The sequence below is a fragment of the Melospiza melodia genome, unplaced genomic scaffold (assembly GCF_035770615.1).
Source record: "Melospiza melodia melodia isolate bMelMel2 unplaced genomic scaffold, bMelMel2.pri scaffold_35, whole genome shotgun sequence".
In the NCBI taxonomy this organism is placed as follows: domain Eukaryota; kingdom Metazoa; phylum Chordata; class Aves; order Passeriformes; family Passerellidae; genus Melospiza; species Melospiza melodia.
Window position 1 is genome coordinate 6,354,342 of NW_026948670.1, and position 24,816 is coordinate 6,379,157.

The 24,816-nt window shown below is 51.5% G+C and overlaps 1 protein-coding gene across 1 annotated transcript; it reads right to left on the reverse strand.

Moving 5' to 3' along the window:
• Positions 1-1,696: 1,696 nt before the first annotated feature.
• LOC134434362 (olfactory receptor 14A16-like) lies at positions 1,697-24,023 on the reverse strand. Its single transcript, XM_063183029.1, has 4 exons — positions 23,799-24,023; positions 23,401-23,478; positions 7,791-8,519; positions 1,697-1,768 (listed from the first exon to the last, which is right to left on the reverse strand). Exons 1-4 carry the CDS (start codon positions 24,021-24,023, stop codon positions 1,697-1,699), a joined length of 1,104 nt encoding a protein of 367 aa, XP_063039099.1.
• Between the last annotated feature and the right edge of the window lie 793 nt (positions 24,024-24,816).

The following is a 24,816-nucleotide window of genomic DNA, read 5'->3' on the forward strand; positions in this document are numbered from 1 at the left end:
AAGCATTACTGGTGGTGTTGTGCAGTTCTGGCACTGTGTTGTATGTGGGGATATAAAATTGACTGCTCCCTGTGGGGGCATGGGGTACGAGGGTCCCCTGCCCCACTGCGGGGTTGCTGTAACTGGGCCGCTGCACATTCCAGGTGGGAGGGGGCTGAACGCGGCCCGGCCACCCCCTCCCTCTCCTGTTTCCCTGAAGCCTGGATCTGCATTCCTCAGCTAAATGTCCCTTCTTCCCACATGCCCAGCACGGTCCCTTAAGTTCTCCTTTGCGTGGTGGAGCAGCTGCTGATAGGCGCCTTGGCTGGGGGCAGTTTACTGCCAAGTGACCTGCCTGGCCACACTTAAGGCATGCCATCACACTGGTTATTGCAGTGTGAACTGCTGCTTGGATGGGAGCAAGGTGTTCCTCCTTTGCCACGTGTCTGATCATCTCGGCTATGTTAGCCCCAGGTGGCAGTGATCTTAAAATGTCCTTGGTGGCTGAGTTGCATTGCTGGCGTAGGCAGTCTGCCAGCACGGGCCCTTTTGTCTCTGAAGGTAATGAGGAGGAATCTAATGCTGCCTGAAGCCTGTCCACAAAATGAGTGAAGTTCTCACTTTCGCCCTGTCTTATGGTGGACCACGGGGCAGGGTTAGCCACTACTTTGGAAGCAGAACGAATGGCCTCTCGGGCAGCCTGTGTGGTTGTCATAACTTCATGGCCCCTTAATCCCTCAGCCTGGGCCTAGGGGGTGATCATAGTGGGGTCTGTACCCATCAATCTCTGTATACTAGAGCCGTGTAGTGGATGGTCAGGTCCCGTTATTTGGGCTAGCTCCTTTGTGCATTGATCCTCCCACCCCTTTTTAAAAACAATCATTCCTGCCCCATCAAAAATCATTCTGCACGTCTGTTTGATGTCAAAGGGAAGCATGTCATCCCCCCCAAAAACGCTGTCAATAAGTGTGGTAACCATGGCAGAATTAATTCCCTTGTCTGCAATCGCTTTAATAATTCCCTGTACCTCTTTTGGATTCACTGGAGAATAGGTCCTTCTTTGGTTTTCGCCTGCCCCCCCAACACGGACTGGGAACACTAGCTTGGCTGAAGGGGTGTACTCAGCGCAGGCTATCTTTATTTTTCGCCAGTCTGTAAGCAGGGTCCGGTCTTTCTCTGATGACCCCTTCACCCATGCAGGAGCGCTGCAACTAGAGACCTTATATGCTGCTGCTCTCCCTCTGTTAAGGCTAGAATCCGAATTGGAGCTCTCCGACTCCCTCTCAGACTCGTCCCGGCTCGAGTCTGAGTCGGAGTCGGAAGCCGAAAGACCAAGTACTTCTGGGCTGCTCTGCCTTTTTCTCGGGCTCCGACCCCGCCCCCTTCTGCGAGGGGCGGACCGTTCTCTCCCCCTGGGGTCCCCCCGCCTCCTGCTGGGGGAGGTCCTTGCCTTATACCTGCTTCATTTGAATAGAGCGCTCTGATTAGTCTCACCCTCCACCGCGGGGACCGCCTCCACTCCCCACTCGCCTGCGCATGCGATGTTAGGCGCGCTGACTCCATTTCCGCCCTTTTCCCCCCTCTTCTCTTCCGCCCTGACCACGCGGTTGGTCGCCATTTTCAGCCCATATGGCAGCGGAGAGATTTTATCGATCCGGGCATCCTCCGCCAGCCCCCCCCAAAAACACTGCGTTGCTCTGCCTCCTGCGTTGGGTTGTCAGTCGGCGGGGGGGGGGGACGGGTAGAGGAGCCGCGGTTTTGCTGAGAGGCTCCGAGGGGGGGCTGGGATCTGGCGGGCTCCACAGGGGGGTTGGGCGGTCTCGCGGGGGTTTTGGGCTGGGGCTCAAGGGGAGGTGGGACGCGCCTAGTCCCCGCACATCCCCCGTCTGCAATCTGATCACTTTCCGGGTGGTCTGTGTCATAGCTCCCACCCCCAACTGCGGAGTGGCTGTTAAGCAGCTTCTTGCAGCTTTCCAGGTTTCTTGCTCTTGTTGATTTTTTTGCAGAGCCCGGATGACTCTGCCCCACAATTTTAGGGCTTTCCCCGAGCCTGAACACATGGTATCCTCAGCAAGGGTTTTCGTACAATTATCCCACACCTCCAGGTGTAAAATATCCACGGGGCTTTCTATAGCCCCCAGCTTGATCAATCTTGGCAATGCGAGAGTCATATCTTTAAGCTTACATTCAATTCCCCATTGTGCATGCACCTCACTTACTACCTTTGCAATTGCTTCCATGATTCGAGGGTGTCCCCTCCGCTGCACAAGGCCAGCTGTGCAGCCGCCGTCCTCTCTCCAGGCGAATCCCTGTTCCCCAGGCGCTGGTTCAATCCCGGGTTTCAGGCACCAGTTGTTGCCTTCTGATGCAAGGCAAGGCGACCTGGCACTGAGGAAACGGCACGGCGACCCAAACTCTCCAGGGTCACTCGGGCCAAGAACACACGCTAACACCAACATGGTGGACAGTTCAAAGGCCTTTATTGTCCCATCTCGTCGGGTTTTATACTCGGGAAAGTTTTTTCTCTACGTCAGGGGGTCTTACCTTACTGTAATTGGTCAGTAAGGAGTCAAAAGTTACTAATGTTAGGGGGGACTACATTCTTGGGTGATCCCTTATCACTAGGCGTTAGGGGGAGAGGAATCCTGCTGCTTTCCGTGACATCGCGAGATTTTCTGAGCGCCTGACCCTATCTACAACATTGGATTGGAGATTCAAAACCAGGAATTAATTTATTTTCATGAATCAATTGCAGGCAGCCAGCTTTGTGAATATTTTCCAGGAGTTGGTCGGGGGTACCGACCAAAGGGTCTCTCCTTTCCAAGGGGTTAAGCCCCCCTGCCCAATGAGCAGTGTGCTGAGTTAGGGACCATGGGATGTGTCTGTCTGCTGTTGTTAGGAACACCCCATGTCCTCAGCACCCACCGGCTTCTTGTTCTGACAAAAGAATCTGATCTCCCCCAGTGAGAGACACTTGACAAATGTGTTCTGTTTCAGATTTTTGGGGGAGAAGCCCGTACTGCTTTGCAAGTTTTGTAAATTCAGTAGCAGTGTACGGGATTTCTTTAGTGGTTTTGTGCAAGCTAAGATCTTCATTATTGATATAGTTGCATTCTGTTTTAATTAGAGGTTTCATGTTATTACAGCAGCATTTCCTGCAATTTTTCATCAGGGCTAATTCTTTTTGAGGGCAATTTTGATTAATGTGAGGAGTTTCTTTCTCTTCTGTTTCTTTTGAGGAATCAGAGTTCTGTGAATTTTTAACATGTTTCTCTCTCAGGGCAGCCCGTAATAAGTTATTTACATTTCTTTCTTCATCCAATTGTTTTTGAAAAACTTCAACTAGGTTTTGAAGGGAGTCTATGATAGCATTTTCCTCACTTTTTCGCTTAAAGTGAGTTTCTATGGCTACTGTGAGGCAGGCACCCAAGACTGAGCAGAGGACGGTTTTATTTGTGCCCAGTTTTAATTTTGATTCATGTTGCATAGAAGATATTCTATCAATAACACTTTCTAAGTTAAACGAATTGCAGCTTGCCCATTCTTCTCCCCCCGGAGAAGGTGTGGCATTGTATTTAGCAAGCAGAGCATAAAATTCAGCTTTACCTTTTGCACTGAAGTTTTTAGTTATTTTGTGAGGGGACCAAAGCTACACCAGGGAGTTAACTTAAGTTACACAAATCACACAGCCTTTCCACTGTCCCCTGGCTTCCCTGGGTAGTTGAAGAGATAGAATCAGTCTGGGAGGCCCTGTGAGGTTGCTTCAAATTTGTCTCTTCCTTCCCAGACAGTACAGATACGCACTCACATGAACACACACACACAAATGTTTTCTTTGTGAGGGGACCAGAAACCTAGAACAGGGAAAAAGCCACTCAGCCTTTGCCGGGCCGCCCCTCGCTTCCTGTGTAGGTGAAGGGACAATATCTGTCTAAAAGGCACAGCTTAATTTCTTCAGGTCTGTCCCTCCCCTTTTTAGACAGTCCAGGTACACAAAATACAACAGTAGAAAGAGTAACAGTTTTAAATTCAGCTCAAATACAACAGTAACAGGTTCAGATTCAACTCAAATACAACAACAACAGTATCAATATCAATATCAATATCAGTAACAGCATCAATACCAGGATCAGGAGAAGTATCAGTGTCGGTGTCAGTGCCTGTATCACAGTCAGCAACAGTAGTGACAGTAACAGTTTCCCCTGTTTTGCACTCAGAGATCTTTTGTGCCAATTCCGGAGACAGAGCACTCAATTTAGCATGGGATTTGCCTGCAAATCCCTCTGCCTACTGGAATACTGTCCGTGACGCCAATTTAATGTCAGGGTCCATCCTAGTGGACAGATGATCTGATGGTTCGTAGGAATGATCTCAGAGTGAAAAACACCAACACGGTACAAGGGGGTTTGCAGTGATAATCAAAACAAATGCAGTTTTATTGAAATAACCACAGCAAAAATGCGATAGAGGGATTAAGGGAGAGAGAAAGAGAGAGAAAGAGAGAGAGAGAGAGAGAGGGGGATATAGCTACCAACGCAGAGACGAAGTCCTTTGGTGTAGTCCAGCCGAGGGTACGCCTGCTACGCTGGGGAGATCTCGAAGGCTCTAGCTAACTCAGAGGTTTTTATTACTGAAAATTGCGAGGGGGGGGAAACAGATACAATAGGGAACAGATGTAACAGGTAGTCCATGTTCTCAGCAGTAAATGAGCTTGATAGATGTAACAGGTAGTCTATGTTCTTAGCAGTAAGCGAGAGCCATCGTATTTTTGGTCCAGTGGTCACAACCTGCAGGCAAACATCTCACTTCGGTCAGCTTGCCTCCCCACACACCTCCCCCGGGCTGGGGGTTTCAGTCCCAGTCCTTGGAAGGAGCAGAGGGGCCTGTTAGGAGTTTCATGTCTCAGTCCTTGATGGAGAATCTTCTTACATCTCAGTCTGTCTGTCACGGTGGTTGTAAAACAGGCGAGGGTCTTCTGTGGGAGACCACCTGAAACTCAGGAGAAGTCCTGCAAGGCCGAGAGGTGGGACAGCTTCCAGAGCTGCTATTGTTGCAAACGGGGCATGGTGCCCTCTTCTTAGCACACAGCAAACACACTTGTGTAAACAGTAGCTCAACACTGAGCTTTCAGGTCTGAGGGCCCTTGGCATGTGACTTTTCTCCTTCAGAGCCAGATGTAGACGGGGGAAGGGGGTCTTCTCTTCAGTGGTCTCCCAAGGATGATCGTGAGGCAGATGAGGGAAAATTAGGACAGACTCTCACACCAGAACAGCCCCTGGAATCCAGGAGGAAGCAGTTGGTGACCTGCTGAGCCACTCAGATGCTCACAGGTGTGTGGGATCAGATGGGATCCATCCTAGGGGTATGAGGGAGCAGGTGGATGAGCTCCCCAGGCTGCGCTCCAACATTCACCATCAGTGCTGGCTCAGCAGGGAAGGCCCAGGGGACTGGAGGTGCCAGTGTGAGCCCATCCCCAAGAAGGGCTGGAAAGAGGAGCTGGGGAACTCCAGGCCTGTCAGCCTGACCTGGGTGCCCAGCAAGGTTATGGAACACATCACCCTGAGTGCCATCCCAGGGCACCCACAGGATGGCCGAGGGGTCAGAGCCAGGAAGCGTGGATTCCAGTGTCTGCATGGAATGGTCTGGATGAGGGGATTGTGTCCAACATCAGCAAATCTGCAGATGACACCAAACTAGGTGCGAGTTTGGATCTGATGGAGGATGGAGGTAGGAGGGCTCTGCACAGGGCCCTGGACAGGCTGGATCCAGGGCCCAAATCCAACAAGGTGAGGTTGAACAAGTCCAAGTGCTGGGTCCTGCACTTTGGCCACAACAACCACTGCAGCGCTACAGGCTGGGGATAAGTGGCTGGAGAGCAGACAGGCAGAAAGGGACCTGCAGAGACTGATGGACAGCAGGCTGGACATGAGGCAGCAGTGTGCCCAGGTGGGCAAGAAGGCCAATGGCTCCTGGCCTGGATCAGGAATGGTGTGGCCAGCAGGAGCAGGGCAGGGATTCTTCCCCTCTGCTCAGCACTGCTTGGGCAGCACCTCGAGTGCTGTTTGCAGTTCTGGGCCCCCAATTTAGGAAGGACATGGAGGGGCTGGAGCATTTCCAGAGAAGGGCAACAAGGCTGGGGAGGGGTCTGGTACACAAGTCCTGTGAAGAGTGGCTGAGGAAGCTGGGGTTGTTTATCTTGGAGAAGAGGAGGCTAAGGGAGACAAAGCAGTGTCAGGGCAGAGGTTGGACTCGATCATCTCCAAGGTCTTTTCCAACCTTGCTGATTCTGGGATTCTCTGGAACCACCCTTGGAGCAGTTGCAGGAGAAGCCCAGGGCCTCCTCTTCAGAAGCTCCAGCAGCCCAGGTCCCTCAGCTTCTCCTGCCAGCCCCAAAGCCCATCCTGTCAGTCCTGCAGAGCCTCTGCAGCTCCTCCTCACTGCCCAGAACAGGGAGCCCCAGAGGCAGACACAGCAGCCCAGATGTGCCCCCCTGGTCTGGGGTGCCTCTGGCAAGGGAGCAGCAGGAGGCACTGCAGGAGCCTGCAGACAATTCCTGCAGCACTTGTAGGATGATCCTGCTGCCCAAGGGACGTTCCCATGGGGCCAAGTCAGGAACTGCAATGGGGAGTGGGGCCAGAGAGGAAAGGGCAAACAGGGATGGGCTGTTTGCAGGGCAGGGAACAGGGGTCAGAAATAAGAAGAAATGTGTAGTAGGAAGCGTAAAGAAAGAAAAGAAATTTGTAGCAGGAAGAGTAAAGAAAGCAAAGAGTAAAGAAAGTAAAGGAAAGTGAAGCCGAGGAAATGCTCAGGGCAGTTTGGAGGTGGCTGCCAGGCAGCCCTGGCTCTGAGCAACAGAGTCTCCAGTGGCACAGGAAACTCCCAGCTGATGGGAAAAAACATTCTGGCTGAGTGCAGAGGCCAGGACAAAGATGAGTGGTTTCCCTGGTGTCCCCCAGCCCTTGCTGGCCCCAGGGGCTGATGGCATTTGTGCTCCCTCAGGTTCATGTCCCCACACCAACAGCATGGGGATGCTCCCCCTGCTCTGTGCAATGCAAACAGGGGCTGCTGAGCCAGTGCTGCCGTGTGTGTGCCTGCAAGGATGGGGCACCTGTGTGAGCTGGGGGAGAGGCCAGGGCTGCAGAGGGGGGATGTTGTTGGCAGCTCCATGAGGACACTCTGGGACGCTGCCCTGGGCTGTCCAGCACACTGGGGATGGATCAGCCCCTGCTCTGCTGCTCCTTCCCGTCTGCCCCAGGGCCCTTGCAGAGCCCCAGTCATGCTGTTTGCCCCCAGCCTGCCCACGGCCAGCCTGGGGCTGCTCACGGGGCTTTTCTGTGCTGAGCATTGACCTGGGTGTGTTCTTGAGAGAGCCTGGGCAAGGAGCCTGGAGCCCCCATGCCCTGGCCTGAGGCGTCAGCGCTGCCCCAGCAGTGCCCATGGCCTGTCCCTGCTGCAGCCCCGGCACTGCCACCCCCAGGGCTGTGCCCGGCCCCGAGAGCACTCAGGCCCTGCAGAAACACCAGGGCCACCAGGGCAGCGGGGCAGGGCCACGGCAGCAGCACTGGCAACACCAAGTTGGCACAAACAATGACATCAATTTGTAGAAAATATTTAAAATTTTAAACAAGGACAAAGAACCTCCAAATTGAAAATAACAAGAAGTATTAAAGGTTACTTTTATTACAAGTGATTTGCAAATACTGGCCAGCAGTTTAATGTTCTAGAAACCATCCAGTCCTCAGTCTCCACACTGCAGCCTTGAGCTCCCGGTTCCTCAGGCTGTATATGAGGGGGTTCAGGGCTGGAGGCACCACCGAGTACAGAACTGTCACTGCCACATCCAGGGATGGGGAGGACATGGAGGGGGGCTTCAGGTAGGCAAATGTGCCAGTGCTGAGAAACAGGGAGAGCACGGCCGGGTGAGGGAGGCAGGTGGAAAAGGCTTTGTGCCGTCCCTGTTCAGAGGGGATCCTCAGCACAGCCCTGAAGATCTGCACATAGGAGAAAACAATGAACATAAAACAACCAAATGATAAACAGGCACTAACAGCAAGCAGCCCAAATTCCCTAAGGTAGGATTTGGAGCAGGAGAGTTTGAGGATCTGCGGGATTTCACAGAAGAACTGGCCCAGGGCATTGCCATGGCACAGGGCCAGGGAAAATGCATTGGCTGTGTGCATGAGAGCAGTGAGAAAGTCACTGGCCCAGGCAGCTGCTGCCATGTGGGCACAAGCTCTGCTGCCCAGGAGGGTCCCGTAGTGCAGGGGTTTGCAGATGGACACGTAGCGGTCGTAGCACATGACGGTCAGTAGATAAAATTCTGCTCCAATGAAGAACATAAAGAAAAAGAGCTGAGCAGCACATCCTGTGTAAGAGATGTTCCTGGTGTCCCAGAGGGAATTGTGCATGGCTTTGGGGACAGTGGTGCAGATGGAGCCCAGGTCGCTGAGGGCCAGGTTGAGCAGGAAGAAGAACATGGGCGTGTGCAGGTGGTGGCCACAGGCTACGGCGCTGATGATGAGGCCGTTGCCCAGGAGGGCAGCCAGGGAGATGCCCAGCAAGAGGCAGAAGTGCAGGAGCTGCAGCTGCCGCGTGTCTGCCAATGCCAGCAGGAGGAAGTGCCTGATGGAGCTGCTGTTGGACATTTTCTGTGTCTTGGCATGGGGATCTGTAAGAAAATTAATCATGGAATACTTGGGTTTGGAGAGCACTTTAAATATCCCAGCACAGCCTGGGGGCACTTTCCCCCCACTGCCTGCTCAGGGCGCTGCTGCCTGGAGCTGTCCCTGCCAGCAGCTGCTTCCCTGTGCCCAGGGCTGGGCCCTGACAGTGCTGCCAAAGCCCAGCCCAGCCCTGGGCACTCAGCTCTGCCCTGCAGAGCTTCCTAGCTCTGGCACTGCCCAGTGGCAGCTCTGGCTCTCCAGGCTCTGATGGCTCTGTCAGAGCAACCCTGAGGAGGCTGAAAAAGCAAAACTGATGCAGCTTCTAGGGGGCCCTGTGCAGGTTTCTGTCACTGCCTGGCTTAGTACGATCTGAGAATAAGCTATTTTCTTTTTCTAAAGTTTGACTGAGAGATGAATATCAATGTGCAATTTTTCATCCTGGCAACAGAAAGCATTAGATTAAAAAAGCAAGATTTTCCAATTTATGAAGCCCCAGCCTTGCTGTGCTCCCTGTATAACCTACTTGGAAATATTCTATAGTTAAATGTCATGCTGGGAGCAGTCCTGAACAATGCAGAACCCTCAACACACAAAGAAAACACTTCCAAGCCTGACCAGCTGTCTCCTCCCACCCAGATCTTGTAGCCCAGCACTGGGATCAGCTGCCAGGGCTGGCTGAGAGCTGTCCCTGGCAGGCAGCAGAGTCCCTGCCCCAGCACAGCACCCTGGACTGCAGGACCCTGCTCTGCAGGACAGCCCTGGGCACCCCTGGCTGCTCTGCACAAGAGACAATCAGAGAATGTACTCACAGGGTCTGCAGGCAATGGGATGTTCCAGCTGCAGGAGATGGCTCCAGGAGCTGCAGCTGCATTGTCCTGCAGCCAGAGGTTCCTGTGCCAAGGGCTGGCAGTGATTCTGTTCCAGGAACTTCTCAGCACCTTCCCAGCCCTGACTGATTGAAGCTCTCTGTGCCTCTGTGCTGTGCCCAGGGTGGCTGCAGGCAGTGCCCCAGCCCTGCTGGGCTGGCAGAAGAGCTGCTCATTGAGAGAAATGTGCTTTTGAAGCTCCTCTTCGTTACCAGGAGCTGCCTTTGTGCCAGGAGCCCAGCCCAACTCAGCAGCACAGACACAGCACAAGGACATTAATGAGCCCCTGGGGCTTTGTGCTCAGGCCCTGAACATCATTCCCTGAGAGGGAGTTGAAGAAACCTCTCCAGAACTCCAAGTCAGAATCCAACTCCAAAGTTTCTTGGACTTTTAATGGGTCCCACTGAGTGACACGACAGAGAAAGTGTCCCCAGGCCCCAGGCAGAGCAGAGAACTGGAGGCAATGATGACAGGTGGGGACAAAGAGAAGCCGAGTCTTGGTGCCCTGGGGCACAGTAGGGTCTGTGCCACCAAGGGCTGGGAGGAGACACCTTGTCCTGAGGTACTGGGGCCTCCTGGCACAGCCCCAGCCAGGCTGGGCACTGTCAGCCCCTTGTCCTGCCCTCTGCATCCCCCCTAGCCCACATCCCAGTGGCCTCAAGGATCTGCTGGAAGGAGTCCCTGGGGAGCCTTGCTCAGCAATGGCCCTGGGGAATCCTTAATGCTCCCTGTAGGGACTGCAGGTTTTTCAAAGGACTTTGGGTTTTGCTTTTGCCTTGGAGTCTCTGAGAGGTTTGTGCAATCATGGCCTCCAAATATCTGCAGTAATTATTCCCTGGAGAGGCTTTCTCAGTAACAACACTCAGTGAGGCTCATTAATACTACAGGGTACTTCAGTTATTTTAAGGTACTTGGTTTTTCCCTTTTGATACAGACTCTGTGAGAGGTTTTACAATCATGGCCCCAATTATCTGCTTTAATGAGTCCCTGGGTGGCTTTGTACTGACACTCAGTGGAGCTCGTTAATACTGTAGGATACTCAAGGTTTTTAAAGTACTTTGTATTTTCCTTTCTACACTGAATCTCTTAGAAGTTTTTGTGCCATCCTGGCCTCCAGTTCTCTCCTCCAAGGAGTCCATGAGGAGCCTGTGTAGCAGATGGACCTCAGTGGGACACATCCATGATTTGAGACACTTTGGGTTTTTTTTCTGTCTTGGACTCCTGGAAAGGTTTGTGCACTCTCCTCTCAGGCCCTAAGATTCCAGGGCTCAGCTCCAAATGCACCACGTGGCTCATTAGGATCAAACAAGTCCTGACAAACCATGGCTCTGCCTTGATTTCCCTCTGCTCTAGTTCAGTTCATCAGAAATATTTCTGTAGTGGTTTTCGTTCACCTGTTTGAGATTTCTTGGAGAATGCAGCATTTATTGTTGTGGGTCCAGTGTGGGCTAATTACCAGTGCACTCACTAGAATATACTTACTCATTTCCTCCTGTGTGATAAGATTAGGAGAACAGCAAAGCAGGCTCAAAACTTTAAGAGGGTATAAGGAAAAGTTCATTAAGAGCAACTAAAAGAAAGTGTAATAAGAACAAAACTTTCAGAACACTTCTCCTCTCCCTACAACCTTTTCTTCCTTACTGACAGTATAAAGAGACAAACCTAGAATTTTCAGTCAGTTTAACCCTACTGGAATAGTCTTTCTTGAGTTCACTTAGGGAGAGGAGTCTCTCTTTCATGCTATGGAGACTTGTCCAGAAGAGTCACTTCTCTTGTCGCTCTCAATTTCCATGAATAGCAACTGCCCAGAAAAATCTGCAACTGTGACATCCCTCCCAGTTGTTCAAAGCTCTTTTACTGTTGTGCTTATGGGCCATGTCAACTTATGGGGTATTAGTTAAAAGATGAGCTGTGTAAGAGCAAAGATTCTCCTCATCTATTTCTGAAATCATCCTCATCTCTGAGAACATCTTTTTCTTCTCCCTGTGAAGGCACAGGATCTCACCACGCTTCCCTTTTTCCATGTTCAAACTTCTCATGGGATCACAGCTACTTTGACATTTGCTACTTTAGCATGGAGGCCTTTGCTGAACAAGTAATTTCCTAGTACTTTTCAATGCGATACAGGGAAAAAGAGAGTCTGATGTATTAGGTACATCCTTCTCCATAGTTTTACAAGAGGATTTCAGCCCCAAGATCAGGACATCTCCTCATCCCTCCCATCTGGGACTCAACTTCCTCTTCACTGACCTCGGTGTCTTCATGTTACTCCTCTATGTGCCTGCACTTTGTCCTTTTCTCTCACTCCAGGGAAGATGGAAGCACTGAAAGAGTTCATATCTCACCTTGGGCCTGCAGATGGTTCCGTGACCCCAGCTGAGCTCAGTGCTTGCAGCCAGACCTGCTCCCTGTTCCCTTGGTTCCATGGGGCCCCACAGTGTCCCAGTGGTCCCTTGCTTCCATGAGGACCTGAGGTGTCATTGTGCCCCCTTGGTGACACAGGGCCCTGAAGGGTCACAATGGTCTCCATGGTTCCATCAGGCCCCACAGAGTCATAATGGTCTCTGGGTTCCATGAAGCCCCACTGGGTCACCATGGCCCCTTGGTTCCATGGGCTCCAGTGGTGCCACAATGATCCCCTTGGTTCCATGGGCTCCAGTGGGGCCACAGTGATCCCCTTGGTTCCATGAGGTCCCCAGAGTGTCCCAAGGATCTTCCTTCTTTACCAAGGAAAGAACCCAGCCCGTGTTGCAGGGGCAGCCACCAGAGGCCAAGGCCAGCCAGACTTGACAGTACTGACAGATTTACCTGGGAGCAACCCTTGGTATAGGGAATTTTGGAGGTGGAATCCCAATTTCAGACATGGACACCTGGAGGAGAAGGACGGTTCTTTTACATAGGAAGGAAAGCAGGGAACACCGTCATTTGAGGGGCAAACGAAAGGTGGCCATCAGAGGCCTGAGTCAGCCAGACCTCTCTGTTCTAGTTGCTTTTGTATGACAGCAACCCTTGGATATAGGGAATTTGGGAGGTGGAATCCCAATTTTGGCCATTTCTTTGTAGATAAGAACGACAGTTCTTTTTCATAGGAAGGAAAGCATGGAGCCCAAGTGTTTCAAAGGCAAAAGAGGAGACAGGTGGCTCCTGTCGTGGCTCCCAAGCCAGCCAGGCCAGATTGTCATGGAGGGTCCTTGGATATCACAGGAGAAATCTCACTTTTGACCTTGGACTCCTTGAGAAGAAGGATGGTTCTTTTCCAGATGAAGGAAAGCATCAAGAACAGTGTTTTGAGGCAGGTGAGGGACAGCTCCCAAGTGGCAAGGGCAGCTAGACCTGTCTGGCTTTCATTTGGGAGCAATCCTTGGATGTACGGAGTTTTGGAGGTAGAATTCCAGGTTTGCTATGGGCACTGGGTCAGGATGGATGGTTTTTACCAATAGGAAAGAAAAATGCCAAGTGTAAGTGTTTTTGAAGAAGATGAGAGGTGGCCATCCTTAGGCCAACAAGGCCACACCTGTCTGTCCTGGCACCTTTCATCTAGGGACTCTCCTTGGACATAGGGCATTTTGGAGGTGGAACATCAATTTTGGTCGTGGGTGCCTGGACAGAAAGAAGAGTTCTTTTCATTAGGAAGGAAAGCACAGAGCCCCACTGTTTCAGAGGCAGAAGAGTGCCTGCCCTCAGGAAGCAAAGGCCAGCCAGACTTGTCAGTCCTGGCAGCTTTTGTCTGGGAGCTATCCTTGGATATTGGGAATTCTTGAGGCAGATTCTCAATTTTGGCCATGAGCACCTGGTCGAGATAGATGGTATTTTCCCCTAAGCAAGAAAAGCACATGGTCCCAGGGTTTCAAAGGCAGATGAGAGGTGGCCCCTGGGTGGCCAAGGCAGGCAGACCTATCTCTTCTGGCAGATTTCATCTGAGAACAATCTGTGCATATACGGAAATTTGGAGGAGGAATTCAAATTTTGGCCATGCTCCCCTGGAGGAGAAGGACAGTTCTCTCCCATAGGAAGGAAAGCCAAGAGCCCCAGTGCTTCAGGGGCTGATGAGAAGCAGCCCTTGACATGGCTTCCTGGTTCCACAAAGCCCTGATGTGTCACCATGGCCCCTCGGCTCCATGCGCCCTCGCTGTGTCACAGGGGCTCCTCTGTGACACTATGGGCTGCACAAGGTCACCATGGACCCTTGGTTCCTTGGGGCCCCCAAGTTTCACAGTGGTCTCCTTGATTCCATGAGGCACCACAGTGTCACCATGGCCCCTTATTTCCACAAGGTTCCGTAGTGTCACTGTGGTGTCCTTGGACCTGCATTGTCACAACTGACCCTTGGTTCCATGGGGTTCCGTACTGTCACCGTGGTCGCTGTCAGAGGCTGGATGAGATCGATGTCCCGGGACACCTTGGGATGCTCAGAATGCCCGTGTGGGGCCAGGGCTGGGTCAGGTTTGTGGTGGGACAGAGCCCCGCCCCCAGCCCTGGTCTGGCAGAGCTGTCAATCACACAGCAGGGGCTGTGCTAACCCAGCTCTGATTAGCCCAGATGTTAATCAATCAATCAATCACACACTAGCAGCTGGTGCCTACCCTGGCTCTGATTGGACAAGCAACTGGCATTTCCACCCCAGGGGTGGGCCCATGAAGGACCAGGGGGTTAAAAGCCAGAGCAGGAGGCCAGCCCATGGTCTGGATCCTGCCTTCGCCTGGGGTTTTTCTGTTGGTGATGCTGGAACTCCAGCAGTTGGTACCTATGTGTGTGTTGTTCTATGGATCTTCTGTCTTTCTTTTGTTCTCTATTTCTTCTCCTTCTAATCCTACTTACTTGGAACATTTTTGGTAACTTCGCAAGTTAAGGGTTAAAGGATTTTAGGTTAAATGTGTGGTAATCCAGGGCACAGGGAATATTTGTCTGCTCTGAGGGGTCCTGACCCCCAGAGAAACGCTGCCTTTAACCTTCCCCCATGGAGAGGACTTCCAGGACTTTGAGATTGATTAGAATTTACCAAAGTCTGAAATAGATAAGAGGGTAGTATAGCATGTGCCTTGGGTGAGAAATTTAGGTCTTGGGATTTTTAATATGATGTAGATAGGAAGCAAGATGGAGGAATTTGGATGTAGTCCCTTTCATCTTCTTCATCTACTCCATGTTCTGCAGTGTTGGTGGCACATGGTCATTGATCAAGGAAAGCACAGTGTAGAGGTTATGTGGACAGTCAAGGGATGAGTAATTGGTAGATAAGTAGAAATAATATACATTTTAAGAGTTAATTGGGTGAGACAACTTTAAAAGACCTTGAAACCATACATTTTAGAGCCATTTTGAGGTGGTTTTTCCAGCATGCTGAGCCTGGTGTGGACAGCAAAGCAAACTTTAGATAAGATAACAATAAACAAGAAGCTGAAGATAGAAAAAGTCCCACGCATCTCCTTTAATCTGGCACAGAACTGCTACAGGAGGGTTTACTCCACCAAGGGAGCTGCCAAAAAGGCCCAACATAAAACAAACATCAATAACTGGTGTCCTGACAATGTTTGAAATAAGTTGGCTTTTTTCCATAAAGTTGTTTACTGAAGGGTGTTGTCTTAATTGGCTAATCATGTGAAATGTGTTGATTAAATGACCAATGAAGTCCACCTAAAGCAAACCAAGATGTAAAAGTAGATGATTGAATAAATGGGTAGGATTTAGCCCTTAGCCTTCTGATGTGAGTCTGTGTCATCTCTGACTCAGTGGTGACATTTGGGGATCTGTGGGGGCTACTGGGGATTCTTTGTGCACTTCATGGCCCAACAGGAGCTTCTCTAATATTAAACTTTGCCTGAAGCTCCCACTGTGCCCATGACAGGAAACCCCTATGAGTGTCTGGGACATCTCACCTCTTTGGCAGCCTGGGGACTCCTGGGATTGTCACTGTGGAGCCCCCGTGAGCACCTGTGACAGATTGGTGCCTTTGCGGCCCAAGGTTCCCTGGGATGTCACCAACAATGGCTTTGACTGCCTCTGACCACAGGGCTCTTTACCATCCCCAGAAAGGCCTGGGAGGTCTCCATGGAGCCCCTGTCTGTGCCTGTGACATTCCAGCTCTGGAACAGCCTGGAGATTCTTGGAAAGTCCCCATGGAAGCCTTCTGAGGGCCTGTGACAAATCTGATCCTTAGAAGGCAACCAACACTAGACCCCTGTTACTATGGTCAGTTACCATGGAAACCATCACCAGCCCCCTGTTGCTATGGTAAGTTTCCATGGCAACCATCACCAGCCCCTTGTTGCTATGGTCAGTTTCCATGGCAACCATCACCAGCTCCCTGTTGCTATGGTCAGTCTCTTGGCAGCTCCATGGAGACCCCATGCCAGGGGTGGTTGCCATGGATACCAGCTCAGGCCTGCAGCCAGATCCTGTTGCCATGGCAACCATTTCCAGTCCCTTCCCCAGGCTCATGGGATCCCAGAATCACAGAATTGGCTGAGCTGGGAGGGACCCATCAGGATCCTCCAGTCCAACTGATGGCCCTGCACAGGACACCCCAACAATGCCAGCCTGGGCCTGGCAGCACTGTCCAAACGCTGCTGGAGCTCAGATACCCCTGGAGCTGGGACTCTTCCCTGGGGAGCCTGAGTAGGGCCCCAGTAGCCTCGGGGCAAAAACCTTTTCCTGACATCCAACCTGAGCCTGCCCCGACTCAACTGCAGCCGTTCCCTCCACTCCTGTCCCTGGGCACCAGAGGGAAGAGGTTCCCACAGCTCCAGCCAGGGACCTGCTCCCAAGGCTGTTGCCATGGCCACCAGGGCTGGGACCAGCTGGGATGCTTGGTTTCCACGGGCTGGGGTTTAGGAATGGGATTCCCCAATTTCCTGCCCCCGCTAAAACCATGCTGCCCTCGCTGCCCTCCCTCCTCTTGTGGAAAGAACAAAAGGCAAAGATCCCAGGCTGGTATAAGAACAATTTATTTGGAACAGCAGCAAGATAAGGAACAAACAAGAACAGAAATAATACTGGTACCAGAAGGGATAAAATAAAGGGAAAACTACAACACGACTGACTGTCTCTTCCCGGCCACAATTTTCCACTGCCTGGACAGAACACCCTTCTCCTCAGGAGAGAGAGAGAGAGAGAGAGAGGGGAAGAGAGTCCCTTTCCTGCCCCTGGCAATGTCCTGAGGTGGGAGAGAATGTAATGACATGGCCATGCCCAGATCCTCATGTGGTTCTTCAGAGCCACATCATGTCCATTGGCAGGGGCAGGAAAAGGTACAAGTATTTTCCAAGCCTGGATCATGGGGAACATGGATCACCAGGGCTCTGCTTAACATGGGTCCTCCATGGGGGTTGAACCTGGAGTAGTGCACGAAGCTCCTCCTGCACTTGGGGCATTGGCAGAGCTTACTTTACCAGTGCCTTCTTTGGTGCCTAGTCAAGTGAGAGCTCTGGGCCAAGCTCTTCCCACACTGGGGACACTCATAGGGCCTCTTCCCAGTGTGGATGCGCCGGTGCCTGATGAGGTGGGAGCTGTGCTTGAAGCCCTTCCCACATTCAGGGCAGCAAAAGGGCCTGTCCTCTGTGTGAATCTGCTGGTGGCGGAAGAGACTGGAGCTGGTGTGAAACCTCTTCCCACACTCAGGACACTTGTAGGGCCTCTTCCCAGTGTGGATGCATTGGTGGGTCACAAGGTTGGATCTGTAGCTGAAGCCCTTCCCACACTCTCCACACTCATAGGGCTATTCCCTGGTGTGGATCATCTGGTGGTGGATCAGGGTGCTGCTCTGCCTGAAGCCCTTCCCACACTCCAAGCACTTGTGGGGCTTCTCCCCATCATGAAGCTGCTTCTGGGCCATCAGCTCCGAGCTCTGGCTGAAGCTCTGTCCACCTTCCTGGCCCAGGGTAGGTCTTTCCTCCTCAGAGCACCCTGGGCTGGGTTTGGAGCCCCTCTTCCTGCAGGATCTCTGGGGATTTTCCTCCCCATTAGAATTCTGCACTGTGGAGTCAATCAAAACAGCCTCTTCCATGAGGTTCTGCCAAGGAGATTTTTCCTCCCTGGTCTCCATCATCAGTTTTTTGTCTCAGCAAGGAGAAGATGGGATTTGCCTCCATTCCAGAGGGAAGAGGAAGGAGATCCCCCCAGTGCATCCCAGGCGGGACGGTCTTGGCACCAAGCTTCTCCTGCAGATGGGGGCCATGCTGGGCTGGGAGATGGAGCAGGAGAGAGGGGGAAAGGGGCACTGACTTCCTCCTCACCTGCCTGGGTGTCCCAGGGCTTCTTCATTTTCCTCACAGCCTCCTCCTCCACCCAATCCAGATTTGGGAATGGGAAATCCTGTTCTGGGAAGAAAACAAAGGGTGCGCACATTGTCTTTTGCTCTGGTTTGAAGACAAACCAGGGGGAGCGTCTAAGTCAGAATTATAATTTAAAAAGGAAATGAAGATCAAGGCAATGATACAGAAACCCTGCCTTAAACTGACAGAGTCAGAATATAACTTGACACCCTGTTAGGCAGGGTGGTGGCAGCAGTCCAATTAAATGGTGGGTGCAGTCCTGTTGGAGTGATGAACGCGATTCTGTCAGAGCAGTGATCCTGTAGAAGGGTCTTGTCTTCCTCCGGAGGTCCAGTAGTGGTTATGGAGCTGTTGTCCTCTGGGAATCCAGTAGGCAAGCTGCTCGTGGTGTTGAAAGCCTCAGCTTATATCCAGGTAGGAATGCTTGGTTCATCCCCCTGGGCGGAGCATCCCACAATGGGATGACGGAATTTTATCAGTCCTGCAGTGACACACAATGGCCCATTCACAGAAGATATCTCCCCTGGAGGGCGTTATCAGGGGTGAGTCATGGAAGAGATAAAGAATACTGCCCCGCCTCCTGTTTATGGCAGTTGATAAAAATGGTGATTGAAAACATGCATTTGGTTACATCTTACATTGCAACCTGAAACAGTGGGGTAATCCCCGCTCAGGGGGTGAACACCACCCCCCTTACCCAAACTGGCTCAGGTGTAAAACCCCCACCCTGGGAAGGTCACACACACATGGGACAATGTCACACTTGGCCCTGCTCCAGGGGAGGTCTCTGTCCCTGTCATTCCCTTGCTGTCCCCCCCTCTTCTCTTTCTTTCCATCTCTCTCTCTTGCTCACATTTACTGTTCAATAAAATCCACGTTGAATTTGGTCTCATTAGTACCTTAACTGGGGCAGAGGCATCTCTCTAACAATTTTCTCAACCAGATTGCGACATTATTTTGGAACAGTGAGTTCAAGCACTGCTGTCTGACCCCAAGTGCTTTTGAAAACTGCATGGTTCCCTCCACTGAGAAGGTTGTGGTTCTTTCTGGAAGAACTCTTGGAAACTTGGATGCAGTCTCTCCTTCCTCGTGGGGAACTTATGGGAGAACTGATGAAGAAAATGTCTGTTGTGGGTAGCCAGTGAAAAAGAAAATATTTTGTTGTTCTTCCTTGAAAAGTTTGTTAAAATCACTGGAGGAGAGGGAGTAAATGATGCCAGCGAGACTGACAACGTTCATTCACTGCATGGTGAGGAACACAAGGCTGCTGAAAGTTCTACAAGAAGCCCAGCTCAAGTAGCTAAATTCCCAAATAACTCCAGCCACGGGGTGTCCAGGAGAGAGTTAGGAGCCGGCAGATCCTGGACTCGAGCCCCGGATATCTCCGGGCTCCCTAAGAGGAGCATTTTTGGGGGCAGAGGATCCACGATCGCCCCTCAGGAGGGTCCCAGGGGGTCCATGTGGGGATGGCCCGGTACCGACGGGGTGGGACATTGGTTTTGGGTATCCCTGTGAGAGCTGGGGCTGTGGAATGGGGGGACGCCTGGGGTGGGGAGAGGGGAAGGGGCGATACTGGAGCCGGGGTATCCCCGGCAGCCCAGAGACAAGGCAGGGACGGGACCCCCTGACCCTGACAGGGGTGTGTCCTGGGGTGACTTCATGATGCTCGTACCCCATCACTGTGTTTAGCTCAAAAATGAGTTCTGCACCTTGAAGGCTGGCTCTGAGAGTGAAGGGCAGGAGGAAGAAGCTGCAGTTTGTTTTCAGAAACTGCACTCACTCCTCCACATTTTGGCTCCTGGACTGTTGTGATGCCTCAAGGAGCTGGAATAGAGGCCACACGCAGTTAAGAGGAATAAAGTGGATTTTTATTGAAGTACCTTCAAAGGCCACACTCTGGCAGTACCGGAGCCACAACTGTGGCTCTGCCTGGATGGCTCCAAGATGGGAGCATAAGAGGGCTTGGTCACGAGATCTCACATTTTTAAAAGTTTTAGTCCATTGGCACGTAACTGGCCAATTAATATCTTCAAATTATGAAGTTTAATCCTCCTTGCTAGCTTGCCCACCCTCCTCTTTCCACATCGTTTATGCTTTGGGCTTGAAGTTTGAAGAGATTGTCTTTGAGTCTCCAGCTAGAACAGGATTGTTTTGTCTTCACCACTCTGTGAAAAGATCCCAGTAACACGTAATATAAAGCTAAAAGCTGCACACCAAAACACAATAGAAAAACTTAAAACCTAAAGTATTAGTTGGTTAGTTGGTTGTAGTTGGACGGACAGCAGGACAGAGCTCTCCTCTGCTTTTAGTTAGTTTTTAGCTCGCTGAGGCAGGGAAGTTCCCTGGACTGTGATTTTTCCTTTTCTTTGGAGCTGTTTAAACCTGCTCTGGACTGAACACCCAGAACACCACCAGCACCTTGCACCTGTGGCCCACCTGGCTGAGCCTGGGCCATGGCATTTCCAGTGCCAGAGGGACTGATAAGGGACTGATAAGAGACTGATAAGAGACTGAGTGAGCCAAGCTACAGCCCAGAGAGGGACTTTCTGAGATTGTCATCTCTTTTGGAGTGGCAAGAGGTTTTATTGTTTAGTATTGTTCATTTTTTTGTGCTGGTGAATGCTTTGCCTGTTAAATAAACAGGGTTTTTTTTCCCATTTTCTCCAAGGAAATCTTTTCCTGATCTGGTTGGGGGTAAGGGCTGCTTGAATCTGCTTTTTAGAGAAAACCCCTTTGGAGGTTTACTCCCAAATTTGCCCTAAACCAGGACAAGGCAGTTGGAAGAGGTGGGAGCCCCAAGTGGCTGGATTGAGGGGAGGCTGAAGAGGGGAATCCCAAAACACCCCAGCATCCCTAAGCAGGCCCTGGAGAGAGGGTATTCCCAGGACCCATGGGATCCCCAGCAGCCCTGAGGTGGGGGACCCCCGGAACCCCAGAGGAATAAGACTGGAAATGGGACACTCCTGGTGGCTTTTTTGGATTCACTCTTGAGTTTTGGAGTTTTTATGGACACCAGATGACTTCTAGAGAAGGACTTGGGCAGGAGGAATCCCCAACCCAAGGCATTCACACCTTGTTGTTCCCCAAACCAGGATTTCCCATTCCCAAACCTTGGGTGAATGGAGAAGGAGGCTGTGAGGAAGAGGAAGATACCCCAGCACACCCAGGCAGGCGATGATGAAGTCAGTGCCCCTTTCCCCCTCTCACCTGCTCCCTCTCCCAGCCCAGCATGGCCCCTGGCTGAAGGACAACCCTACTGCCAATGTCATCCTGCTGGGGATGCACTGGGGGGATCTCCTTCCCCTTCCCTTTGGCACAGAGGCAAATCCCATCCTCTCCTTGTCCTTCCTCCCCCAGACAGGGAGCTGAGGATGCAGACCAGGGAGGACAAATCCCCAGGGCAGAACCTTGTGGAAGAAGCCATTTTGAGCAGTGCCACAGTGCAAAATTACAACAGGGAGAAAAAGTTCCAGAGATCCCACGTTGTCTCAGATTTCCCAAGTACCTCATTCTCTGAAGTTTGCAACCAAAAGTTTGTTCTCCACCCTCCTGAGAAGTTTGTTGTTTTCTCCCCTTGGCCATGTGTCCTTCAGGCTGTGTCCCCTGTGCGTGCTGCTCCTCTGCCCTGGCGGGCTGCACTCGCCCATCTCGCTGTGCCCCAGCATTTCTCACCCAGCGTTTCTGTGCCCTCCCTGGGCTCCCTGCACCCAGCGCTGCCGGCTCCTGGCACACAGAGCCAGGGCAGGAGCCCACCCTGCCAAGGGGCTCTGGGGCAGGGCGGGGGCTGCGATGGCTTCTGAGCTCAGCAGCTGCTCCTGGCATGGTTCCATGGAGACCGAGCACAGCAACGCTGCTGAGCATTGTCCCTGCTGAGGGTTACACACTGCCGGGGCACATTCCCTGCCTGCAGGATTGCTGAGCATTGTCCCTGCTGAGGGTCACACACTGCTGGGGCACATTCCCTGCCTGCAGGATTGCTGAGCATTGTCCCTGCTGAGGGTCACACACTGCCGGGGCACATTCCCTGCCTGCAGGATTGCTGAGCATTGTCCCTGCTGAGGGTCACACACTGCCGGGGCACTTTCCCCTCCTGCAGGATTCGTGCCCGAACCAAGCACTGCACTGATGACTCCAGCATTGCTTTCCAACAAAAACAGGGGAAGGCAAACTGTGTGCAGCTCATGGTATTTTAGAGTGTCTAAAACTTGCTAAGTCATCGATCTTAAAGGTGAGATGCATTTGGAATTCATGGCATGGAGAAGTAGTGCAAGATGTAAAAGGGGAGCATGAAAATTAATAAATGAAAACATTTCAGATTTCTTTCCATTTTCATTTCACTTCTGGAACGCTGGTTCAGTTTCCCAGGAATCTTCTCCACAGTCCTGTCTGCTCTTCTCAAAAACCTTTCCTGGAGAATGAGGTCAAGCTCCTGCCACAAGATGTGCCACCACCTGCAGCTTCTCTTGGTTTTTGCACACTGTGCCTGCAGCAGGACTCTTGCAGCAAAGCAAGACAAATGTTTAGAAAACTTGACAGCTTGTCCTTTCTTTTCCTGGTGGACTGGGGAGCTGTGCCATTGGTGAGGTTTTAATTGTTACTGTTTCAGGCTAAGAAAACAGGAGGTGGTACCAGGACTTGTTGGGGAATGCAACCCTGACTGAATTCAGAGAAAGAATCTCCAGAAGCTGCAGCCAGAAATGGAGAGTTGTGTGATAATCATTCACACATCTCCATAAACACCTGGAAAGTAATCTAGAACATGAAAATTGGTTGTCAAAGGCAGTTTCTTTCTGTTTTCAGTTTAGATGATTCTACATCTCTTGTGCTGGTATAAATCAAGAGCTTGATAACAATCAGTTCATTATAAGCAGCAGAAGAAGCCGCACCTCCTAGAATAGAAGACTGAAAGAATCTAAAAAGGAGAAATGCAGGGACTGAGTTGGTGAACTTTGTCTGTAAGAAGGGTATTTCTTTCTAAGAGTTTCTAATCCATTTCCTCTGCTTTTCTCCTCTTTAATATGGCCATTTCCATCCCAGATTCCTCATGAAATGAGAAGCCTGAGCTTGTAGAAGTGCCTGAAAGATGCTCTGTTCCTCTGCAGGGGCAGTCAGGGTGAAACAGAAAGCAGTTTTGAAATAATTGTGTGATAGATCAGTAATGTGATGGTTGAGTCTCACAAAAGGCAGATGTTATGGATATGTTAAGTCAAGTTTTATAGAATTATGTTTTACCCCCCCTTGTGTTGTTATCACAGGGTTACCTGGTAGTTGGGGTATTTGGGAGGGTTGACTTGTTACTATGGCAACACCTGACCTCCAATCAAGATGTAAAGGAAGTGACCTCCACCACTGGACAGGAAAGAAAGAGTTGATTAACAAGATTTGAGAGGGGCTAAAGGGTTAAAAGGCGAAACATGCATTGTGTGGATGAGCACAAGGTGGGAAAAAATCCTTTACTTCCAGTGCCATAATATTTTCTTTATTCAGTCTTCTGTTGTATTTTTTGGATAAGGTTTTAATAATACTTTTGAATTTTTGGAAGTAAGTATAATTTCTCACAAACTGGGACTCGTCTGAGAAATACACCTGGTGGCCTTAGGAGTTTTTAAAAGGGGTGCCCCTCACCACATATTGGGCAAAGTCTATTGGACTCTCCCAGTTCCACCAGTTGTTGCAGGTTGTAAGCTCAAAGACACCAGGAGACTGGATAAAGAAAAGAGGGGAAGGGGGGTGAGCATCCACATAACTATTTTGGGCCAGATTGTGATGCCATAATTCCAGTGTATGAAAGTGAGCTTCACATTAGTAAAATACGGGATCCATCCTGGTCCCTTGAAGCATCTGGATATTGGATGGTAGAGAGGAAAAAGGAACAGTGGGACACATGGGGGGGAGGAAAGTGGGGATCCCATAGACAAGGACCCCATGGCTGGCGGGACACATAAGATTGAAGGGTTTGTGGGGACTTGGGAGCAGGGTTCACCCACTGGGGACCCGCGGCGGGATTCCCATCTAGCACACACCAAGGAAACCGGTGAGCTCCACATGGCGCAGTGGCTCGCGTAGTGCTCAGAGTGGGGGCAGCCTCTGGGGTGCAGCCAGCGCTGTAATTTCCAGGGCCAGTCAAAGCCGGGCTGGAAGCGGGGTGATTGCCGAGGGGTTTGCTGCAGGGGGTCACCCAGGAACTGGTGCAGCAGTTCGTGCGCTGCCGAGCCAAGGGGGTCGGGGCAGTCCAGCTGCCAAGCCATGTCAGGGCAGAGCCATGAAACTGAGGGGATCAGGCTGGGCCGGCTGCTGAGCCGAGCCAAATCAGGGCAGGCAGAGCCGCTGAGGCTGAGCCGAGTCAGGCCAGGGGCAGGACTGCAGCCACCGAGCCGAACTGGGGCAGGCAGAGCCTCCGAGTTGAATTGGGGTGAGCAGAGCCACCAAAGCCGAACCAAGTTGAGTCAAAAGCGGGATGGAACCTGCTGAGTCAAATCGGGGCCTGCGGAGCTGCCGAAGCTGAGCCAGGTCGGGCCAGGGGTGGGACTGCAGCTGCCAAGGCAAATTGGACCAGGGGCAGGCCATCGCTGAGATGTGGCAGGTGAGACAGGGAGCAGAGTGCAACTGTGGGACCAGAGCATTGAACCGAGGAGGAGAGGAAGGGCAGGGACCAATCCGGTGATACGGAAGCCCCTGAATTGTAAGGTTTTTTTTATTTTTACTTGTCAAAAGAGAAGTACAGTTTTTTGGGTTTTTTTCTCTCTCTTCCCTTTCCTTCTCTTTCCTCATTTCTTTTTTTCCCGGCCCCCCTTTCCTTTTCCCTTCTGAGAGAGCCAGGCTCTGTCCAGAGGGCCTGTTGTTGGAAAGGTGGGCTCTGTCAGAGGAGGGCCTGTGATTGGCCGGTCAGGATGGGACTGTGGGCAAATAGGGAATCCCCAAGTGGAGGAGTAGAAATTGAAGAGGTACCAATAGGTCTACCTCCAAATAGACCACTGGGAATAAAACTAGCCCAGTGGAAATATGACCCAAATACCAGAGATAAGGATGAGCTCAAAGTGA